The sequence below is a fragment of the Ctenopharyngodon idella genome, chromosome 6 (genome assembly GCF_019924925.1).
Source record: "Ctenopharyngodon idella isolate HZGC_01 chromosome 6, HZGC01, whole genome shotgun sequence".
In the NCBI taxonomy this organism is placed as follows: domain Eukaryota; kingdom Metazoa; phylum Chordata; class Actinopteri; order Cypriniformes; family Xenocyprididae; genus Ctenopharyngodon; species Ctenopharyngodon idella.
The window spans coordinates 15093654-15118683 of NC_067225.1; the positions used below are offsets into that span (position 1 = coordinate 15093654).

Sequence of the window (25030 nt, forward strand, 5' to 3'; positions counted from 1 at the left end):
TAAGCATCACAGATCTTTAATGGAAAGGGTTTAAACAATGTTTGTCATGCTTGTTTAGTGAACCATAAATAATTATTGCACATGCACATGTGGAACAGGTGCATGTAAGACACGAACAGTTTACAAGCGAAAGACAATTAATGGCACAGTTACAATAACTTAGGACACAAAAGAGACATTTCTACGGACTCTGAAAAACACCAGAAGATGCCCAGGTACTTGATCGTGAACATGCCATAGTCCTGCTGCAGGGAGACATTAGGACTGCAGATGTGGCCAGAGCAAAAAAACGCAATGTCCGTAATGTAAGATGCAGGGAGACAGGAAGGACAGCTGATCGTCCTCGCAGTGTCAAACCACATGTAATCATGTCCCCCCAGACATTAGAGAACTTTAGTGCCTTGGTGGAATAGTGGAGTAAAATCTCACAGAGAGAACAAATTACCTTGACAAATAGAAAGCAACTGAAGCTTTAAAAATCTATCAAAATGTATATTACAACTTTACATTTGAAAGGTAAAAAAAATAAGCATCAAAAATTGGCACACGTTAGTGTATACGTTTGATAGTTTTCTTTTAGTTAAACTGGTGCCACACAATGACAAACTCCAAAACTAAAACTCAAAAAGAGAAACAAAAATAAAGAAATATCTCAAATAACATCAGACACTGTGTACAGCCTGCAGCTTCAAAAGGAGGCACCTAATGCCCCCTGTAAATGGTGTAATAAACTTTCATGATATTGCAAAAAAAAAAAAAAAAAAAAGCAATTTTAGCCCTTTGTTACCAGTTATATGGCATCATTCTAGATGGCACAAAGACCAGATAATTTAATTTGTTAAAGTTTTTTTTTTCTTTTCCCCCCACTACTAAGCAATCAAACATTTAATATCAAATTAATATTTTTCCACAAAAAAAAAAAAAAAAAAAAAAAAAAAAAAAAATGTACAAGTGCATTGGGAGGTTTCACTGGAAATATCTTTATTCTATGTAATTTATACAGGAATCATCCAGAGTATCCAACATACTCTATGAAGATCCCAAATGTAATCACATCCAGTGCCATTTTAAAGGGATTCATGAAATGCTCCTAATTTTTTACATTTGATCATTGATCTGCTACAGACGCTTTGGCACCATTACATTATTTTCAAGCTATTTTGATTTAAAGGGAGAGTTCACCCAAAACTAAGAATTCTGGCATCATCTTTATGTCGTTCCAAACCTGTGTGACTTTCTACTGTGGAACACAAATTATATATCACATTTGCAATGACAAGAGGGTCAGTAAATAATGACAGATTTTCATTTTTGGGGGAACAGTTCCTTTAAGAGAAAAAGACAATGTAATTTTACTATGGCATGAAATGAGTTTATGTTTGATCACCAATAACACAGCAACACTACTTATGGAAACATGACAAAATACAAAAAAAAAAAAAAAAAGCATGAAAAATTCATGATGCATTTTAACAATACAAATCAAAGATAACATGGTGCTTTAAAATGAATCCTGGTGCAAAACTGTAACGCAGTGGCGTGCTGAGTGATATCAACCTTCTCTTTGTGGCATAAGACTTTTTTTTTAGTACAGCAGATGTCATATAACATGAAATAAAGTTGCATATAAAGCAAAGCTGATGTGTGATACACAGTACATGAATAAAATATCAGTCTGGAACATTCTTCTCACACATCCAATAGTGCTTCATAAAATGTCAACCATTTCAAACAGCACAGTCTCTATTTTTTTTTCGGCCAATCGACATTCACGTCACCAATTGAGCCTTTTCTCTCCACTCTGTGGTTTCCGTTTCTGTGGCAACCCAGCTGGAAGTCCACAAGTGCTTTAAGCAGGCAAACATTTTCTCTGAAAGTTACATGTTTTGATTGACAGGTGTGACATAATTACGAGGGAACATTCCGGTCTGTCCGTGACAAGCCCCCTTCCACCAATTAGGATCAGAGTTGTCCAGGACCTGGATGAAATCTCCACGCCTGAAACCCAGCTCTCCATCCTCTTGAGGGTCGAAGTCAAACAAAGCTTGAACATATGTGGAATGCTGTGGAAAAGAAGTAGAAATGTTGAGAAACATTACAATTATGACATTGCTTTAAACTCAATCTGGCTTAATGCCTGGTTATGACTGCAATCTTAACTGTGTTTATCGTGTATTTATTGTGAAATTAAGCATACATCATTTATCTTGTTTAACACGTTTATTTTGTCATCATTTGCTATATCCAGCAAAGTAAACTATCAGATTGAAGGGTGATTCTCACAAAACGATATTTTCTGGAAATAATTGGACAGTTCTCCTGCTTATTTTACTCTGATTTCCATGTGTTTTGTTGGTGCACCAAGAAATTACATTTATAGATGTGAAATGGTAGATATTTTCTTCCAAAATGTTGATTATACAGTACAATCACAAAATGTCACAAAAAAAAAATCCGCAAAGGCTATATATATATATATATATATATATATATATATATATATATATATATATATATATATATATATATAGATATATAGATAGATAGATACACACACTGAAGAAAATTATAAATGCAACGCTTTTGTTTTTGCCCCCATTTTTCATGAGCTGAACTCAAAGATCTAAGACTTTTTCTATGTACACAAAAGGCCTATTTCTCTCAAATATTGTTCACAAATCTGTCTAAATCTGTGTTAGTGAGCACTTCTCCTTTGCCGAGATAATCCATCCACCTCACAGGTGTGGCATATCAAGATGCTGATTAGACAGCATGATTATTGCACAGGTGTGCCTTAGGCTGGCCACAATAAAAGGCCACTCTAAAATGTGCAGTTTGTCACCATGAGGTAAATGCACATACCTCACTTTTCGTGACGTGGGTTCAACTTTGCTTTTAAAACTAGAAGAACAAAATAGCTCAGAAAAACAAAAAAATAAACACTTTTCCCATAATAATAAGCATAATGAGTACTATCGTTGTTTTCATTAAAGTGCAGCCTGATCTGTTTGCATCTCCAACAATGTGTTTTATGGTTTCATGACCCTTTAAATAACTTGGGTAACAGGGTGGAATGATTGCACATGCCGTCAACACTACAATTTGGGGGAAAGGTGTTACAGTTTTAATCAAGTGTCACAGTTATCAAGGGGGAAATCATCTGGTAACAGGGTGACAACTAAATATAAGACTGTTGATAAGTAAAATTAGTTTATTATTAAGAACTAGCTTTTTAATACAATTTACTTCAATTCAATTGCTTATATAAAAATTATAATGTTGCATGATTTTATTTGTTGGATTTAGTCAAGAAGGTGTTACAAAAATACAGGATTTGTGCATTTAATGCTTTAAAAAAGGTGCAGTGTGTAAATTTTAGTGGCATCTAGAGGTGAGGTTGCGAACTGCAACTAACGACACACACTCCTCGCACCCCTCCCTTTCAGAGAAGCTACGGTGGCTGTCTGGCCGACGTCATCTGAGAGAGCAGAGAGTAGCTTGTGTGAAGCAATGAGGTTTCTTCTTACTTCTAACAAAGAACGGTTTCTGCTTTTAATAACCCAGACGACTACTACTAGTACTTTGTGCATATTCAACGTAGTGACGATGCAAGCTGCCTCTAAAAACATGAACGATTTAGAAGAACAACAATATAGTGACAAAACACGCTCTGTAGAGTGTTTGCCCGTTTAGGACTGCTGTAGAAACATGCTGGCGCATAATGGCGACTTGATATGGAGGGAGGACCTGCGGTGTATGAGATAGAAATAGCTCATTCTAAGGTAATAAAAACATAACGGTTCATTATGCAAGGTCATTATGTACCACTGAAAACATAGTTATGTATATTATATTGCATTTCTGTTAATAGATCCTCCCAAATGTTACACATTGCACCTTTAAAAATGAGTGTACACCAAAGTGCACCATACAGTATTTGTAAAATGTTCCAGCACTGATTCAGTCCTACCTGTGGTACTTGTTCAATGTCCCTGAGGAAAATTGGCTGATTCCTGGATACAGAAGTGGACCGATGGTAATCTACTAAAGAGTTTAACGAGTTAAATTTGACCACCCACAAGAAGTATTTTCCTGCTCCATCCCGTAAGACTTTGAAGTGCTGGACATCATTCCCAAATCTATGGGAAAGGGGGGGGGGAAAGAAACAGTGTTTAGAGAATTACATCATAACCAGTTGCATTTATAGTACTTGGATACTGCAATTATAGTTTAAAGAAAAAAGAAAAATCAGTTTATTATGAAATCTGATGTCTGCAGCTGTGGAGAACTGTTTGAATGATTTAGACAGTGTTGGCCTAGTTTAGAAACCACACAAAAGAATTCGAAATAACGCAAAAATAAAGTGCTGAAACAGCCATATTTTGTGCTGCACGGCATCAATTATTCATTGACATGCCCCTATTTACAAGAACAGATTCAATTACTGCATCAAAATTTCAAAATCAGCAGCCTTTGTTTCTAAGTGTTTATTACTCTGACTTCAGAACAGTCATATACAAATTGGCAATGTTATTTAGCACAGACAAACAAAACTGAGTAGAATAGAACAGAATAGAATGACAAATACACACTTGACAGACAGTGAGAAGTCTCCAGGTGCACTCTCACTCTCCCTAATGAGAAAAGCTCCATCGTGTCTCTGTTTATTTAACATTTCTTCTGCTTTGGCACGGGGAATCTTCCCATAAAACCAGCTGTGTGTTCAGAACAAATCCAAAAGCAATGGTTAAGATGTTGTAGAATGTACTGTTGACATCCAATTATACAAGAGTTTTTAAATGAGAAATTCTGCAAAGCAGCTATGACACTAAGAAGCACATCTTTAATGAATAATAATAATAATAATAATAATAATAATATATATTAGATGAGAAGTACTGTTCTAAGAGAGGCATTGATTCATATTATAGGGTACTAAATCAGACATTACATTGACAATATGTAACAAGAGCTGACTTTCAACTGCAGAGTTCAGCAAACGGAACAAAAAGAAACAACTAAAGACCTTCAACAGATCCATTTCAACATTGTAATTTTAAATATGGTTATTGCATTATTTTCCTACATATACTAATGTGTCTTTCTTTGTATAAATAATGAATTAAATGGATAGTTCACCAAAAAAAAAATGAAAATTCTGTCATCACTTACTCAACCTAATGTTGTTCCAAACCCAAAAGACTTCCATTCATCTTTGGAACAACTGAAAATATTTTTCATGAAACCCGAGAGATTTCTGTCCCTACATTGAAAGTCCATTCAACCAAACCAGGACACTTCTTGCTTGAGGCATGCAAACAAACCTCATTGGTTTTCGCGAAAGCTCAGAACAAACCTCATTGGCTAAGAATATTTCATGTTTGTGTGTTGATCAATGTTAAATCTTTATTAAATCTGTTCATCATTTAAAATTATTGAGTCTTTTCAGAAGACTTGAATTAAACCACTCAATTCACATAGATTACTTTCACAATGTCTTTATAAAGTTTTTGAGGTGTCAAAGTTTTAGTTGGTTGAACTTTTGATGGAGGGCCAGAAATCGAGAATGAGCAAAAGTCTTATGAGTTTGTAATGACATGAGCGTGAGTAATTGATTACAGAATTTTTAATTTTTGGATAAACTAACCCTTGTAAAGATTGTTTTCCTCACATATTTATTCTTTTGGTGACTAAAAAGAGCAAATACTTACGGGTGTGGCTTCATTTCTATGTAATTTTTAGGAATGAATCCTTCTTTTCCATTGAGTTCTGCCTTGTACCAGTTCTGGTCACATTCCTCATTTAAAACCTGATGACAAAACAATAGACACTTCAGAAGTTTACCAGCATGTTGTCATTACACAGTGTCCACACAGTAAACCTCCAGTCAGCCCACAGAAGACACTTCCCTCAGAACACAGAGGAGCTATGGAGCCAATTATATCACTGGCTGTGGTGTTTAAAACCCAAGGCCTTGCTCTATAAATAGGATACAGGAAATATCCATCATTTCAGCTTTAAGCCACACATAACATCCTGTATACATAAGACTTCTCTGGCACTAATGAGAAATACATTGCACACTCCCTGTTTTGTGGAATTGCAAAACTAAACCAGATGAATTGCGCAAAAAGATGTGGACCATTACCATCAGTCCTGATGGCTGGGATTTCATGTCTCTTTCATAACTGAAGTACCGTCTGTAGTAATGACAATCACCTTCCAATATGAAATAAAGAGAGGAGTCCATTACTGACCTGTGGACAATCTCAGAGGTGGAGGGCTTTCATTTGAAACAGATGAAGTCAACAAATATGAAAAGCATCACTTAATGTGATTACTTCAGGCTCAAAGACACTCTCTCAGTCTTGCTTAAGTCAAGTATGTTATGACACAACAATCTAAGATAAATGGGAATATTATCCTATAGCCTGGAACGTTCTCACAGCTCTGAAAGATGGTCTCCCCATCCCTTCACTCTCTGTAAACAACCATTAATCTGCTCTCACACCAACCATGCTATGGCGCCTCTTTTCTCTGCGTTCAAGAAAAATAGTGAAATTATAAACAAGCCAAAATGTCAAAAAAAAAAAAAAAAAAAAAAAAAATTAAAGTAGGTCTTGGTGGGAAAAATGAACAGTCTCAGTTATAAAGACATACTTTTAAAATCCACTTAAACTGTAAGCACTAACAAATAGAGTGGAAAATAATTTTTTTTTTTTTACTCTTTTAATCTTGGTGAAAGAAAGTAATCTAAATGTTAGGAAATCTCTGTGTGGGTGCAGAGGAGAATTTGCATATGCAAAATTTGCCCCAATTTTGTCTCTTTCCAGTAAAACCCCTTGCAGTGGTTGGATGAAAACTGGTATTAGACACAACACAGAATCAGAGCAAGCTTTGTTAAAGACAAAAAGTAATACAGCAGATAGATGAATGTGATGCCCACACCAAGTCCAAATGATACAACACAGGTTTGTGGCTCAGAGATGTCAGCCGGCCCCAGTCCACAACCACTAAATCCCTATTCAGAGATCATACTACCAGCAGCATGCTTGCCCGCAGCTAAGCACTGTTGCTAGGCAGAAAGAGCATAGCAACAGAAAGAGAGTGAGGAAGCGGTTCAAACAGTAATACAATACATGAACAGTTTAAATATCGATGGTGCATTTGCGCCCATATAGAGTACAGGGAGTCGAGTGTGTAACACATGATGGCAATAAAATAAGAAATAAAAGCTATTTCTTCCATGTTAATACAACCCGAATTCCAGAAATGTTGGGACGTTTTTTAAATTTGAATAAAATGAAAACTAAAAGACTTCCAAATCACATGAGCCAATATTTTATTCACAATAGAACATAAATAACAAATGTTGAACTGAGAAATTTTACAATTTTATGCACAAAATGAGCTCATTTCAAATTTGATGCCTGCTACAGGTCTCAAAATAGTTGGGACAGGGGCATGTTTACCATGGAATAACATCTCCTCTTCTTTTCAAAACAGTTTGAAGACGTCTGGGCATCGAGTTATGAGTTTCTGGAGTTTTGGTGTTTGGTCCCATTCTTGCCTGATATAGGTTTCCAGCTGCTGAAGAGTTTGTGGTTGTCTTTGACGTATTTTTCGTTTAATGCACGTATGCACTTATGCACCCCCATACGATCAGAGATGCTGGCTTTTAAACTGAACGCTGATAACACGCTGGAAGGTCTCCCTCCTCTTTAGCCCGGAGGACACGGCATCCGTGATTTCCAACAAGAACATCAAATTTGGACTCGTCTGACCATAGAACACTTTTCCACTTTGAAACAGTCCATTTTAAATGAGCCTTGGCCCAAAGGACACAACGGTGCTTCTGGACCATGTTCACATATGGCTTCCTTTTTGCATGATAGAGCTTTAGTTGGCATCTGCAGATGGCACGGCGGACTGTGTTTACCGACAGTGGTTTCTGGAAGTATTCCTGGGCTCATTTAGTAATGTCATTGACACAATCATGCCGATGAGTGATGCAGTGCGTCTGAGGGCCCAAAGACCACGGGCATCCAATAAAGGTCTTTGCCCTTGTTCCTTTCTCTGAATCTTTTGATGATGTTATGAACTGTATATGATGAGATTTGCAAAGCCTTTGCAATTTGACATTGAGGAACATTGTTTTTAAAGTATTCCACAATCTTTTTACGCACTCTTTCACAGATTGGAGAGCCTCTGCCCATCTTTACTTCTGAGAGACTCTGCCTCTCTAAGACATCCCTTTTAGCTAATCATGTTACAGACTTGATATCAATTAACTTAATTAGTTTCTAGATGTTCTCCCAGCTGAATCTTTTCAAATTTTCTTGCTTTTTCAGCCATTTGTTGCCCCCGTGCCAACTTTTTTGAGACCTGTAGCAGGCATCAAATTTGAAATGAGCTCATTTAGAGGATAAAAGTGTAAAATGTGATTTGAAAGTCTTTTAGTTTTCATTTTATTCAAATTTAAAAAACGTACCAACATTTCCGGAATTCGGGTTGTATATAATAGTTGACCCAAACAATGCCATCATTTACACACCCTCATCTCGTTCCAAAACTGTTTGACCTTCTTCTGCAGAGCACAAAAGAAGATATATTGAAGTATGTTGGTAACCCGTTTCAGTTACCATTGACTTCCAGTGTATGGAAAGAAAAAAGAAAAGATAAGAAAAAATTAAAATTAAAATTTCTCAAAATATTTATTTATTATTATTATTTTTTTTAAATGTTCCACAGAGGAAAGAAAGTCAGAAAGAAAGGTTTAGAACGACATGAACATGAGTATTTTGGCCCCATTCACACTTTTGCAGTATTGTTAGCCACTAGTGGGGATGGGCAAAAGTATCTGAGTACTCAGAAGATCTCATCAGAAATATCGACAGAGACAAACCATACGGAAGGTAAATTGTTCACAGTAACATGAACTTCTCTGTCTTGCCTGCATGCCACTACACTACCTCAAAAGGACACGGATTATTTATTCCTACTGGTACTCGCTGCATTTGCATAAAATCACCACCAGTTGCTGTGTTCATTGACTCCCTGTGAAATTGAATAACTTCTGGTCGTAGTTGTCATGTTATGCCTGGTTAAGACAGAGTGTAAGCCTGGAGGTGTTGACAACACTCATGCAGGGAAAGAGCTGAGTCACAACAAAGCCTCTGACCACATCTGTCAACCAGCTTGCTCTTAATATTGACAAGCTCCGTCCCTAGAAATCCAAGACAATTCATACTGACACACAAACACTCACAACCCAAGACAAGCCTGTGCATGTGACTCAAGGCATAATATAAAATGAATGTTTTTACTCCAAAATCCGATTGCACGAGCCACCTTCGACGATGCTGTAAACGCACGCATGTGAGTGAATGTTCTATATTAGTGTATGTGACACGTTGCTACATAAATTACTGTAATGCAAAAACTTAGCAAAATAATAGAAGACTAATGGATTATTAGATTGTCTTATGATCTTATCTTATGTCTTGTGGTGCTGCCCCAGCTTGGATCACAATGGACTGCCATTGGCTCATGTGAATATCACATTATTACTCACCCTGCCTAGAACAAACAAATCACACCAATGCAAGCACCAGAGAATGCAGTACAAATCAGATAACACTATGAAGCATAATCATGATAGAAACATAACTGACCAAGACTATCTTGTGCATAACTGTATTTTTATTGGCTTCTTTTTTAAGTTATATTTTTGGTCTTTTTATGGCTTAATTGGATAGGACTGTGTAGAGATCAGACAGGAAATCACAGGGTGGAGAGAGAGGAACAGGATCGGCAAAGGACCTCGAGCCGGGAATCAAACTCGTGTCGCCGGAGACAGTTGTACCATATGTCGGAGCACTGTACATGAGGCTATCGGCTCCGACAACTTTATTGGTTTCTAACATTGCTCATGCTATCAGAAATTATTCTTATTTTATATGTATTTTGTTTAATAGTATTTTCTTTTGATCTCAAGTATTAGTTAACATAAAACAGTTCTGTTTTTGTTACTCAAGTTCCAAACAAAAAAGGAAAAATGAGATTAAGTAATTCATTTTATTGGTTATCCAAAAATAGACATACTATGTATCTACTTAATTTGTAATGCATATAAAGTATTTTTACCAAATTTCCACCAAAAACACACTACTGTTTAAAGGGTTAGTTCACCTAAAAATGAAAATTATGTCATTGATTACTCACCCTCATGTCGTTCCACACCTGTAAGACCTTCCTTCATCTTCGGAACACAAATTAAGATATTTCTGATAAAATCCGATGGCTCAGTAAGGCCTGCATCGCCAGAAATAACACTCCGTTTTTCAATGCCCAGAAAGCTACTAAAAACATATTTAAAACAGATCATGTGACTACAGTGGTTTAACCTTAATATTATAAAGTGACGAGAAAATTTTTTGTGCGCCAAAAATAACAAAATAGTGACTTTATTCAACAATATCTAGTGATGGGCGATTTCAAAACACTGCTTCATGAAGCTTCGAAGCTTTACAAATCTTTTGTTTTGATTCAGTGGTTCAGAGCGCATATCAAACTGCCAAAGTCATGTGAACTACTGAAGTTTCAAAACACTTATGACGTAACGAAGCCTCGTTTACTGAAATCATGTGATTTTGGCGCTCTGAACCACTGATTCGAAACAAATGATTTTTAAAGCTTTGAAGCTTCATGAAGCATCGTTTTGAAATCGCCCATCACTAGATATTGTGGAATAAAGTTGCCATTTTGTTATTTTTGGCGCACAAAAAGTATTCTCGTCGCTTTATAATGTTAAGGTTAAACCACTGTAGTTAAATGAACTGTTTTAAATATGTTTTTAGTAGCTTTCTGTGCATTGAAAGAGGGAGTGTTATTGCTGGCGATGCAGGCCTCACTGAGCCATCGGATTTTATCAAAAAAATCTTTAATTTGTGTTCCGAAGATGAACAAAGGTCTTACAGGTGTAGAACGACATGAGGGTGAGTAATTAATGACAGAATTTTCATTTTTGGGTAAACTAACCCTTTAAAGGTTTAGGTTTGGTAAAATTTGTTTTTGAAGAAGTCTCTTTTGCTCACCAAGACTGCATTTATTTAGTAAAATTAAAAAAAGTAAAATTATTCATTTAAAATAACTGTTTTCTATTTTAATAAATTTTAAAGTGTTTACATTTTTCAGCAGCCATTACTGCAGTCTTCAGTCACACAATCCTTCAGAAATCATTCTAGTATGCTGATTTTGAGCTCAAATAACATTTCTTATTACTGTATGTGTTGAAAACCATTGTGCTACTTAATATTTTTGTGTGCTTAAATTTTTTTTTTTTTTTTCAAGATTCTTTGATAAATAGAAAGTTCAAAAGAACACCATTTATTTTAATTAGATTTTTTTCTTTATTGTCAATTTTGATCAATTAAATATGTCTTTACTGAATAAAAGCTTTAATTTCTTAAGAAAAAAAAAAAAAAAAAATACTGACCCCAAACTTTTGAACGGTAGCATATATAATGTGACAGTAATAAAGCATTACATATATTGAGTTGTAGGGTTTTGGTCACACTGCACAACCAATCTGGAAAATGTAGGCCATTACAATTTTTCTAGGAAATATGGTCCAGTGTGCCTAAAGCAAAGGAAGCATAATTGCTCATGAGACAAAAATAGAAAATGAAGTATTCAGGCAGGGGGCGAAATTTGGCAGGATCTTTATTCAGTGATAATCAAAATATTAAATTAACTATACAGGCAAACCATATTAGGCTAATAATATCCTCTAATCCAAAGATTTTCACCTCATGTCTGGCATGTACCCTTTCCAGCAGGCCTACCCACCTAAACAGATTATTGTTGTGCTCAAGGGCAATGGAGAGCTGATGCTGGTTGGAAAGAATTTAAATCGTCTTTAGTAGCTGAGACTAGACAGACAGCACCAATTCAAACTTAATATTATTAGTAGTAGTAGAAAGTAGTACAGTAACTTTTTTTTTCACACTGAAAAGGATGATTCATTTCATTTATGTTTGATGTATTTTAATGAATCTGTGAGTTGCTTCTTATTCCTCTGTAAATAAATAAATGACACCACCAATGATATCAGACTGGCATTAGCCATGATATTACGAGTCCAAACATCCCCTGAAGGCCAAGCAGTTAATCACAGGCTGACACACTCCAGACACACATGCACGGGAGGCTGCACAGGATGCATGAAATGCAGTCTGGTTCTGTGAGTCATGGACATTCAGACAGAAGATCATAACAGTACAGTGAAAAGACTGTAACAGACGGAGAGATGTGTCACTAAAGTGGGCATCAGGTGCTTTGAATCCATGTCTATGCATATGATTGCCATGTGTGCTACATTTTCAAAGATGCAATGTAAGAGAAGCACAGATGCCCCAGAGATGTTTAGAAGGTTAAATATCTAGACCTGTCTGCGATCCAAGTCCTGCAGTGTGAAATGTGTTCTGACTGGAAATTACATCAGTGACAAAACACAGTTGTGTTGTGTGAAAAGAACAGCAATCCGACAATCTTCAAAGTCATAGAGTGTGTGGGCAATATAAAGTTTTATGAAGTAAGGACAAAAGTGATGTCAACCCAAATGCCTGCACTCAACCACTGAATCAATGAATAGCAGGCCTGCAAAGGTATTACACCAGAAGAACCCACCGAATCCAACAATTTGTTTAAATGCATAATAACTGATGTCCATCCAGAAAGAGTTTCAATGTATTCATAAAGAAAAATAGGAGTAAAATAAAAACTCTAAAGACTGCACCTTGCATTTTGCTCTCTTAATAGTCTCCCATATAAACCAGGTGTTTGACTGAAACTATAAGAAAAGCTTTAAAGGGTTAGTTTACCCAAAAATGAAAATAATGTCATTTATTACTCACCCTCATGTCGTTCTACACCCGTAAGACCTTCATTCATCTTCGGAACACAAATTAAAATATTGTTGATGAAATCCAATGGCTCAGTGAGGCCTCTATTGAGATCAAAGCCATTGGAACTCTCAAGATCCATAAAGGTACTAAAAACATATTTGAAACCATTCATGTGAGTTCAGTGGTTCTATCTTAATATTATAAAGCGAAAAGAATACTTTTTGTGCACCAAAAAAACAAAATAATGACTTTTCAACAATATCTAGTGATGGGCCGATTTCAAAACACTGCTTCATGAAGCTTCTGAGCTTTATGAATCTTTTGTTTCGAATCAGTGATTCGGATCTCCTATCAAACAGCTAAACTGCTGAAATCACATGATTTTGGCGCTCCGATCCACTGATTCGATTTGTAAAGCTCTGAATCAGTGTTTTGAAATCGGCCCATCACTAGATATTGTTGAAAAGTCGTTATTTTGTTTTTTTGGTGCACAAAAAGTATTCTTGTCGCTTTATAATATTAAGATAGAACCACTATACTCTCATTAACTGTTTCAAATATGTTTTTAGTACCTTTATGGACCTTGAGAGTTTCAGTGGCTTTGCTCTCAATAGAGGCCTCACTGAGCCATCGGATTTCATCAACAATATCTTAATTTGTGTTCCAAAGATGAACGAAGGTCTTACGGTTGTACATCAACATGAAGGTGAGTAATTAATGACATTATTTTCATTTTTGGGTGAACTAACCCTTTGACTGCAAATATTCTCTGTAGCATTGCTAGTCACATCTCTAGCGCAATGTCAAATTCTCAAAACTAAAAGCATAGAACCTTTTTAGTGGCATTCTGCCTTGTGCCAGAGGCGCTTTTGGATGAATGTTCTAAGTCAGTGAGAACGATGCTAAAAATACTGAAAATACATCCTTTCTAGGGCTTCTGTCAGGGCACTACAGAGAGCAAACTATATTTATATATATATATTTTTTTATTAAGCAGAAGAGTTCGGCCTGGTTCATAAAGTGTCTACGAACAGTTTAAAGGAATAATTATCCAAAATTATGTGATGACACATGAAATACAATGGATTATTCAGATAATGATGTAAACCGAAAAATTCAAAGATTGGACAAAAAAAGTAACTGCCTTTATTCTTTCTGTAGCAGTACAGGTGCTGGTCATATAATTAGAATATCATCAAAAAGTTGATTTATTTCACTAATTCCATTCAAAAAGTGAAACTTGTATATTATATTTATTCATTACACACAGACTGATATATTTCAAATGTTTATTTCTTTTAATTTTGATGATTATAACTGAAACTAAGGAAAATCCCAAATTCAGTATCTCAGAAAATTAGAATATTGTGAAAAGGTTCAATATTGAAGACACCTGGTGCCACACTCTAATCAGCTAATTAACTCAAAACACCTGCAAAGGCCTTTAAATGGTCTCTCAGTCTAGTTCTGTAGGCTACACAATCATGGGGAAGACTGCTGACTCGACAGTTGTCCAAAAGACGACCATTGACACCTTGCACAAGGAGGGCAAGACACAAAAGGTCATTGCAAAAGAGGCTGGCTGTTCACAGAGCTCTGTGTCCAAGCACATTAATAGAGAGGCGAAGGGAAGGAAAAGATGTGGTAGAAAAAAGTGTACAAGCAATAGGGATAGCCGCACCCTGGAGAGAATTGTGAAACAAAACCCATTCAAAAATGTGGGGGAGATTCACAAAGAGTGGACTGCAGCTGGAGTCAGTGCTTCAAGAACCACTACGCACAGACGTATGCAAGACATGGGTTTCAGCTGTCGCATTCCTTGTGTCAAGCCACTCTTGAACAACAGACAGCGTCAGAAGCGTCAGAAGCGTCTCGCCTGGGCTAAAGACAAAAAGGACTGGACTGCTGCTGAGTGGTCCAAAGTTATGTTCTCTGATGAAAGTAAGTTTGCATTTCCTTTGGAAATCAGGGTCCCAGAGTCTGGAGGAAGAGAGGAGAGGCACACAATCCACGTTGCTTGAGGTCCAGTGTAAAGTTTCCACAGTCAGTGATGGTTTGGGGTGCCATGTCATCTGCTGGTGTTGGTCCACTGTGTTTTCTGAGGTCCAAGGTCAACGCAGCTGTATACCAGGAAGTTTTAGAGCACTTCATGCTTCCTGCTGCTGACCAACTTTATGGAGATGCAGATTTCATTTTCCAACAGGACTTGGCACCTGCACACAGTGCCAAAGCTACCATTACCTGGTTTAAGGACCATGGTATCCCTGTTCTTAATTGGCCAGCAAACTCGCCTGACCTTAACCCCATAGATTTTCTATTGTGAAGAGGAAGATGCGATATGCCAGACCCAACAATGCAGAAGAGCTGAAGGCCACTATCGGAGCAACCTGGGCTCTTATAACACCTGAGCAGTGCCACAGACTGATCGACTCCATGCCACGCCGCATTGCTGCAGTAATTCAAGCAAAAGGAGCCCCAACTAAGTATTGAGTGCTGTACATGCTCATACTTTTCATGTTCATACTTTTCAGTTGGCCAAGATTTCTAAAAATCCTTTCTTTGTATTGGTCTTAAGTAATATTCTAATTTTCTGAGATACTGAATTTGGGATTTTCCTTAGTTGTCAGTTATAATCATCAAAATTAAAAGAAATAAACATTTGAAATATATCAGTCTGTGTGTAATGAATGAATATAATATACAAGTTTCACTTTTTGAAAGGAATTAGTGAAATAAATGAACGTTTTGATGATATTCTAATTATATGACCAGCACCTGTATATCTGAGCCAGATCTTGGTCTTTCATCATAATTAATTATACATATTTCCCTTTGAGCAATTGCTACTCCCTCTTTCACCGTAGTAGCAAGGAAAAGAGTGCCAAATATGTTATTCAAAATGTTTCACGGAGGGAAAAAGTCATAAAAAGAAGTCAAGGGTTTGTTACATCATGAGAGAGAGAGAGTAAAGGAAGAGAGAGATATATGTGAGAGGATTCCTCTTATTTTGCAGGTGGCATGTTCTTTGGTGCAAATCCCATGAATGCAAAATCAACTCCCATGAAACTAGGAAAGTAGGGCAATAAATATATAAATATATCAGACATACAGCTAAAATGTTCAATGCTGCCTTTGGGGGAGGTGTGGGGGAAGCACCAAAATCACAAGAGACTCTGGAAAAAGCTGAGTTCCCTGTAGCCGGAGGTTCAAAACAGAACCCAAGTGAGAAGATCAAATCCTATCCTGCAGTCAGAAGGCTGATACAGTAATTAGCCAGGATTTCTAGGCCAACCTAACAGACTCTTGGGGCTTGGGAATATTCACAACATATTAGAAGCAAATGCTGTTATCCCATGGGATACGTTTAGGCTGTTATTCCCCCTTCCCCCGTTAAAAAAAAAAAAAAAAAAAAAAAGGTTCAGAACAGCAAAATTGGAAACATCCCTCACTATATGATCCACGTTTCCAACAGAATTCTGTTACTTATTCAACAGAACACTGTTATATATATATATATATATATATATATATATATATACACACCACTTATTAAAACAACAGTAAGTAAAGTACTGGCTCTGATGGAGTTCAGTAGTTTGCTGATTCAAACTCAAGAGTCATTTTTACCGATTCATTTATATGTGTATCTGACTCCTTCGGCCATGCTGTTTTTCTTGGACTATTTTGTTGTACCCAGTGTTTTATTTCATCTTATACCATGGCAGAATGGCTGAACCTAGAATGCTTTATTCTGATTGGCTGGCAGATATTCTAATGTGTTAATTATTCTTCAATAACTGCGGATAAAGTAGTTCCAAACAGGTCTTGAGACCATCACAGTTCCATATTACTGTGCCAAATTATTTCACAATAACAATGGGGCAAATAACAAATAGGGCCCTTGGAGTCTTGGGCTGTTTATAAAAAATAACTGAGAAAATAACTGAGGTAATACAGGAATAACTGACAATGAACCGTTGAATTATTTAAAAAAAATAAAAGTAATGTACACTTGAGGTGACCTGCAGTTATGGCAACGTTACCACCTGTGCATTATTGCTGTTGAAAATAATGCACACCCCTGTGGGTGTGCATTATTTTCAACAATACAATTAGTCCTAACACATTCAATTCAACTGGTCTGGTAAAATATGGAATCTTTTGCCTTGACATTATAGCTTCCATAAATTGCTCTGAAAAGGATTGATTGATTGATTGATTGATTGATTGATTGATTGCAGGCATTGCCAAAGAGCAGGGGAGGAAAATATCAAGACTAACTCTCTTGAGCCCCCAGCTTTCTTTCTGAAGAGGTGAAGTCAATGAACAAAAGGCAACAAGCAGAGAAGACAGGTGTGGCACTCCTTGCTTTACACTCCTGCAAATGATAAATTATATATAAAAAAAAATAAAAAAAATGATATGAAAAGTTGCTAGTGATTACTAAGATTAATCCGACCTGTCATAGACACTAAATATAATTTACTTTTATCAAATGAACAGGCAATTTTTGCCAGGAGACATGAATCATTTAATTTTTTCTATCTGTCATGTTACTCTGGCAAATTTAGATTTTAAAGATAATAAAATATGCATTTCATGACCCTGTGTCTTAACGGTTTTCTTGCGAGATGGTCCTTCATTGACCTTCTGCTAGTGTTAAACTTGGCACAGTATATCTATCCCTACAATTGTGTGCCAAAATTCTTGAAGAAACTTTCAGTTAAACTCAGGTGAAAAAGGCAGTGTGTGATCATATTCTAGTTGGCAGAATGCAAAAGCAGATTAAAAGTTGTCTGGAATGTTGAGAAAGATGTGCAGCTTTGAAGCCTTGCATTTTTGAAAGGTCCAGGGGGCAAGAATAGCTGATACGTGACCTAAATTAAATTAAAGTAGGATGGCAAGCGCTCCTGAATCCAGTCCAAAATCCTTTGGATGGAGCTGAAGCCTTCAGGGGTGGGTGGATGGGGGGAGTCTGAGTTGCTAGGTTGACTGACCTTGGTTCAGAAGCAGGACAGAAAGAGGTCTTTGAAAGAAGTCTCTTTTGCTCACCAAGGCTACATTTGATTAAAAAAAATACAGTAAAATAATAATAATGATAATATTAATATTAAAATGACTGTTTTCTATGTTAATATATTTTAAAATGTAACTTACACCTGTGATTAATAAATAATAAATGTTGAAAAAGGTTGTAAAGCTTAATATTTTGTTGAAAACATGATACACTTTTTCAGGATTCTTTGATGAACAGAAGTTCGAAATAGGGCTGCACTAATATATATATACACAGGTGCTGGTCATATAATTAGAATATCATCAAAAAGTTGATTTATTTCACTAATTCCATTCAAAAAGTGAAACTTGTATATTATATTCATTCATTACACACAGACTGATATATTTCAAATGTTTATTTCTTTTAATTTTGATGATTATAACTGACAACTAAGGAAAATCCCAAATTCAGTATCTCAGAAAATTAGAATATTGTGAAAAGGTTCAATATTGAAGACACCTGGTGCCACACTCTAATCAGCTAATTAACTCAAAACACCTGCAAAGGCCTTTAAATGGTCTCTCAGTCTAGTTCTGTAGGCTACACAATCATGGGGAAGACTGCTGACTTGACAGTTGTCCAAAAGACGACCATTGACACCTTGCACAAGGAGGGCAAGACACAAAAGGTCATTGCAAAAGAGGCTGGCTGTTCACAGAGCTCTGTGTCCAAGCACATTAATAGAAAGGCGAAAGGAAGGAAAAGATGTGGTAGAAAAAAGTGTACAAGCAATAGGGATAACCGCACCCTGGAGAGGATTGTGAAACAAAACCCATTCAAAAATGTGGGGGAGATTCACAAAGAGTGGACTGCAGCTGGAGTCAATGCTTCAAGAACCACTACGCACAGACGTATGCAAGACATGGGTTTCAGCTGTCGCATTCCTTGTGTCAAGCCACTCTTGAACAACAGACAGCGTCAGAAGCATCTCGCCTGGGCTAAAGACAAAAAGGACTGGACTGCTGCTGAGTGGTCCAAAGTTATGTTCTCTGATGAAAGTAAATTTTGCATTTCCTTTGGAAATCAGGGTCCCAGAGTCTGGAGGAAGAGAGGAGAGGCACACAATCCACGTTGCTTGAGGTCCAGTGTAAAGTTTCCACAGTCAGTGATGGTTTGGGGTGCCATGTTGGTCCACTGTGTTTTCTGAGGTCCAAGGTCAACGCAGCCGTATACCAGGAAGTTTTAGAGCACTTCATGCTTCCTGCTGCTGACCAACTTTATGGAGATGCAGATTTCATTTTCCAACAGGACTTGGCACCTGCACACAGTGCCAAAGCTACCAGTACCTGGTTTAAGGACCATGGCATCCCTGTTCTTAATTGGCCAGCAAACTCGCCTGACCTTAACCCCATAGAAAATCTATGGGGTATTGTGAAGAGGAAGATGCGATATGCCAGACCCAACAATGCAGAAGAGCTGAAGGCCACTATCAGAGCAACCTGGGCTCTTATAACACCTGAGCAGTGCCACAGACTGATCGACTCCATGCCACGCAGCATTGCTGCAGTAATTCAGGCAAAAGGAGCCCCAACTAAGTATTGAGTGCTGTACATGCTCATACTTTTCATGTTCATACTTTTCAGTTGGCCAAGATTTCTAAAAATCCTTTCTTTGTATTGGTGTTAAGTAATATTCTAATTTTCTGCGATACTGAATTTGGGATTTTCCTTAGTTGTCAGTTATAATCATCAAAATTAAAAGAAATAAACATTTGAAATATATCAGTCTGTGCGTAATGAATGAATATAATATACAAGTTTCACTTTTTGAATGGAATTAGTGAAATAAATCAACTTTTTGATGATATTCTAATTATATGACCAGCACCTGTATATATATTATTTTAGCATCGATGTCGCAATGTGCGCATAACTTACTCCTGTGATGAATTAATAATAAGTGTTGAAAAAAGGTTGTGAAGTTTAATATTTTGTTGAAACCATGATACACTTTTTCAGGATTCTTTGATGAATAGAAGTTCAAAATAGGGCTGTACTATATTATTTTAACATCTATATCGCAATGTGTGCATCAATATCAATATATAGAGTGGTGCAGGTATGACATCAGAACCCGGAAGACTAATTCGCCGCTGGTTCCTTCATGATTTTCCTATGGGGGTTTTCAATTTATAAGTAAAATGAAGCCTTTGGTAAACATAATTTGAAGATACTTTGACGTTTTCTTCTACAACGTACATGCATACTCACACCCAAAACTGCCTTATCTAGTTACTTGTTTAAAACATACATTTTCAAAAATTAACATAACTGCTTCAAAATTCGCGTTTTCGCTATGGGTGTGTGTAACTTACCCCATTATAAAACCCCATAGGAAAATCTTGAAGGAACCAGCAGCAAATTAGGGTGCTTTCACACTGGCAGTTTAGTACAAAGTGGAGCACGGATTGCATGAAAATTTGGTAATGTGAAAGCTGTAATGCAGACCCAGGAGCGCACCGGAGTACTGAACCCAAAGACTACCTGTGGGAGGAGGACCGAGTTTGGATGCACTGGAACTGTGGTGCGATTTGTGTGAATGTGAAAGAAACTCGGACTCTGGTGCGCACTTGTTCAGGAAGCAAAATAACATGTGCATGTGTTTTAGCCAATGACAACTTCATTAGTTCAACAAAACGCATGTAGGGGATGACAATGGTGATTATATACCTGGGATACGATTGAGAGTGAGTGTGCAGTGTAATCGTGCATAGTGAGTGTAATCTGAGCAGCAAACGAATGGCTTGCAATCCACTGTTTCCTCAAAAGAGTCCGTTTGCAAGCAGCAGAAAGCCTCCCTCTTGCAAAGCACATACAATAAACCCAAGTGTCGTTCACTCTGATGTGCATAATAGCACCAAAAAAATAAATAAATAAATAAATATATATATATATATATATATATATATATATATATATATATATATATTGCCCAGTGTCCTGTTTTAGTTTGTGATGATGTACGATGAATGCAAATGCAAAGGGGCTCGAGACGAGACGAGAGTCTACGTGTGACAGACGCTAGCTAGTCTGGTTCTGATGTCATACCTGCACCACTCTATTGGATCCACGCATTTAGTCTTAAAGTAACAGTAGCTTAATTTTCCTGCAGCTGTCTCTGTCATTAATGTTAATCAAATAACAAAATACAAAGAGAAAATCACTTTTGTAGTTTTAACAAAGATTAATTATATTTAATTTATGCAGTGTTATTTTATATTTGATTATTCAATTTCTGAATACTGTTAGCCTTAGCTGTAAAACATAATGCACTCTGTATTTCATTTGTATCTTTGTTCCATTATATTTATCTATGCTTGTAATTTGTTTATTAATTTCTATGCAGACTCACTCCCCTACAAAATCACCCTAATCATTCTAGAATAATTAATTCTTTCCAAATAGAGCTATTCAAGTCATCTCGTGAAGACCTAGTTCAAAAGAACAGATTTTATTTAAAAAAAAAAAAAAGTAACAATGTAAACGTCTTTACTGTCACTTTAAAAAAAAAAAAAAATCTATTTAATGCATCCTTGCTGAATAAAAGTATTAATTTCTTTCAAAAAAATTAAAAATAAATAATAATAATAATAATTCTTACTGACCCCATACATTTAAAAGATAGAGCATGCTACTTACTGGTCAGTTGCAGATAAGGAGGTCTGAAAGCTATTCATTAGCATTCCCATTCATTTTAATGACAGTTGCTTGGTTGGCACAGAACCCCTGGTGCAGTATCTGCCATCTTTGCTCATGAGTGCCATATTGTTTTGAGCCAATCATCTGAACCTAAATGCCATACGACTAATCACTAGCCACGACTAATCTCTGAGCCACACTAAAATTATATTATGACAACACAGATTGGCTGATGGCACCACAAGAATGTGCACAGACCCAAACCCTTCACTAGTGATTATCCTGAGCTGTGACATCAAAGGCAGCAGACAGAGAAAAGTAGAAGTCCATTGCATGCTTTTTTTTAGCCCTCCAAAAAGAACTGGGCCTTGGCAAACAACAAATATAATGAAATATTTGTGATTTACAACCTTACATCATTTTAATTTTAAAGCAGGACTTATCAAGCTGTAAAAAGACAGCAATAGCCTAATAAAAAAAGTTATGAGTAATATTTAAGTATAAGGGGTTTTTTTTTAAGTTGAGAAAAATATAAATGATAATGGATGATATATTGATTGAACAGAAGTCATATATGGCTTTGACGAGGCTAGTAGATCCTCTCTTATTCCAACTTCAAAAGCAATTTTTGTTTTAAAGTGGTCATTTTAAAGTAGATAAACAAAGTTACATGATATCCAAGAGATGATCACAATGTAACTGAGTTCCTAACAGCAGACCAAATGTGGGCTACAATTTCTAGCTACAATCACACATCAACTGCTTGATTGTTTATATCTTCCCAAAATGTAAACTATATTATCGCCCAGCTCTAATCTGCTAAATTTGACTATAAGGCATGAAGATATTACAAACATTAACATCATGATTTTCTGAAAAGCTGACTTGAAGCAATGTACACTGAGAAAAGTACTATACAAATAAGATAATTAACATGACATCACTGCAAGTATGAAATCAATGCTGCATATTTTCGACACTAATTGAAGTTAAACAGATAAGCTAGAGATTTCTGTAGATAAGTGGTTTCTCATAGCTTTATCATACAGAAAGACAGAAATTAAAAAAAAAAAAGCTGCAGCAATAAATGGCACTTACCTTTAGAATCTCTCCTCGCTTGAAACTTAATTCATCATCCGCAGTAGCTTTGAAATCGTATTTAGCTATTGCCTCCATGGCATGGACTGTGTGGACGCGAGACAGATATAAAGCTCCAAAAGGAAGTGTTTCTACAGACAGAATAACTTCCCTAACTGATCTGATTCAATCTCCTAATTCCTGTCCTTGTCCCTGCTGTCCGTGGAGTGACAGATCTTCCTTGCCTGGGTGCTGTCAACCTGCAGACAGACATTAAAGATTTTAAACAAATGTAGTTAACCTATATGGACAAAGCATCAGGAAAAAAGATTGTTTTTGCCTTTTAATCAGATCTGGTATGAAGCAGCTGTGCAATGTATGCAAATATAAAGGGCATGAAATAACTGGGTCGAGCTGACGTTTTCTTGCAACTGACTATGAGCCAATAAGAGGAATCAGATGTAATGGGGGTGTCTTGGTGATACTGGATGCTGCTGAGATTTTGAGTCATTATAGCTCTGACACATTTGCCCCACAACAAATGTCAACTAATTTCAAGTACAAATAAATTCTTCATACATTCATGTCTGAAGATCACGTTTAAAGCTTTTCTACAGTAGTGGTGTTTTGATTCATACATTTCATTTGAATCATTTGAATCGATTCACTCAGAAGATTCATTTAGATTCGCTTACTAGTTTGTTCAGAGGCCTTTTTAGTTGAATCAATGATTCACTCAACCGATTCGTTAAAACAATCATTATATTTTATTAAAATGTCTGTATTTACGTATATCTTAAGATATTTTTGCTTGTTTAAGGACCATTTGCGTTTTACTCATACATGACAACAAAGATCATTTTATTCGTTCATTTAGTCAACTGCTAGTCATGACTTTTACCGAGGGCAAAATAAATAAAATAGTTTTGAGTTTCAGTAAACGTTATTTTAATTGTGTATGGTCATAATTCTCCCTTTTCTCCTGGTTGTCAACAATATTGATTGACGTGACGAACCGAACAGAACGAACGAGCGACGGTTCCTTCAGTCGGTCAGCAGATCCTTGTTGACCTAAGAATCGTACAGTTCGAATCGCTCACTAACGAAATGTATCGCGTTCAGTGTCACTCTTCCGAGTCTCGTTCAGTAAAGGGGCGTATTCGTCCAAACGACCCAACCATTGAAAATGCTCCTTCTCAGTCTACACTCGAATGCTATTTGCTCGTGCTTATCGTCAGTCTGAGGACTAGAAAGGCGACCAATGGAGTTATGTGCTGACTTAGATGAACAAAATACGAGTCAGTGCATGGGATTGAACGAGAACGATTCACTTAAAAGATTTGTTCAATCCACTATTCGACACAGCTAGTGATGTGAGATACTAGAAGGTTGCCGTTATAATCAAGTTGTCAACACGCTGCAACAATGTAACGAGTTCGCGACAGTCCAGACTGACCTCCGGACAGCTCGCGCTGAACTATGTGGGCCCTGGGCGTCAGTCACGTCGCTTGTAGACAGCGTTGATTATAACAGGAGCGTTTTGTTTTGTCGCTTCGCATCGCACGTTTGCAGCAGTATATGTATTGTAATAGGTGTTAATATAATCGGCTAAGGTTCTATATAAATAGTTAGTGTTACATGAACAGATTCGTTCAATGATGTGATTGTGAAGATGCGATCCTTTGTTTTAACACTAAACTTTTCAGCCTTGCAAATCATTCACCAACATCACTCGAACATAATCTTTTTCGTAACGTTATATGTTTATTTTCTTTCCACCGCATATAAATATTTTTTCTATCAAGAAATCGATCTGATTGAAACGAGTCGAACATTAGTTCTTAAGCAAACAGAAACACTACTTACCCAAGTCACAGAGGTGCAGAGTCTTCCCTCTCCGATCCCAATTACGCATTGAAGATAAAAGATCTAAATAAAACTATTTTAACAACAGTAAAATCATATTATACGGCTCACTGTTTCAGTTCATTTTCCCGACTCCGGAGTAGCTCTGGAAAAAGCAAGCGGACTGTTAATTTCCGCTTCCTTCGTGTTATGGTCCTCAAAGATGGAAAGGTCCAAACAAAAACTTCGCACACTGAATTAATAAATAGAAACTAGCCTACATAAATCGACAGGGCAGTATAGATCAGAGATTCGATTTAAACGCGCGTGGCCCGTTATCCAAACCTTTTAACATCGCTTTGAAGATTGTAGTACAGATTTGGCATAAAACTGGAGAGAGATTGGTTGTTCCAGTTCTCCATGAGAATAATGCAGCATGACACACAGATGAGCGGAGCGACATCTAATGGTTAAAGGGTGAAATGCAGCACTCCATAAGAAGA

At 36.7% G+C, this 25030-nt stretch overlaps 1 protein-coding gene across 1 annotated transcript; it reads right to left on the minus strand.

The window, feature by feature from the left end:
- Nucleotides 1-24978, minus strand: grb2a (growth factor receptor-bound protein 2a). The gene is made up of 6 exons (XM_051896581.1): nucleotides 24549-24978; nucleotides 22704-22942; nucleotides 5712-5809; nucleotides 4593-4715; nucleotides 3971-4139; nucleotides 1-2063 (listed from the first exon to the last, which is right to left on the minus strand). Exons 2-6 carry the CDS (start codon nucleotides 22779-22781, stop codon nucleotides 1878-1880), a joined length of 654 nt encoding a protein of 217 aa, XP_051752541.1. The 5' UTR covers nucleotides 22782-22942; nucleotides 24549-24978; the 3' UTR covers nucleotides 1-1877.
- Nucleotides 24979-25030: the final 52 nt, after the last annotated feature.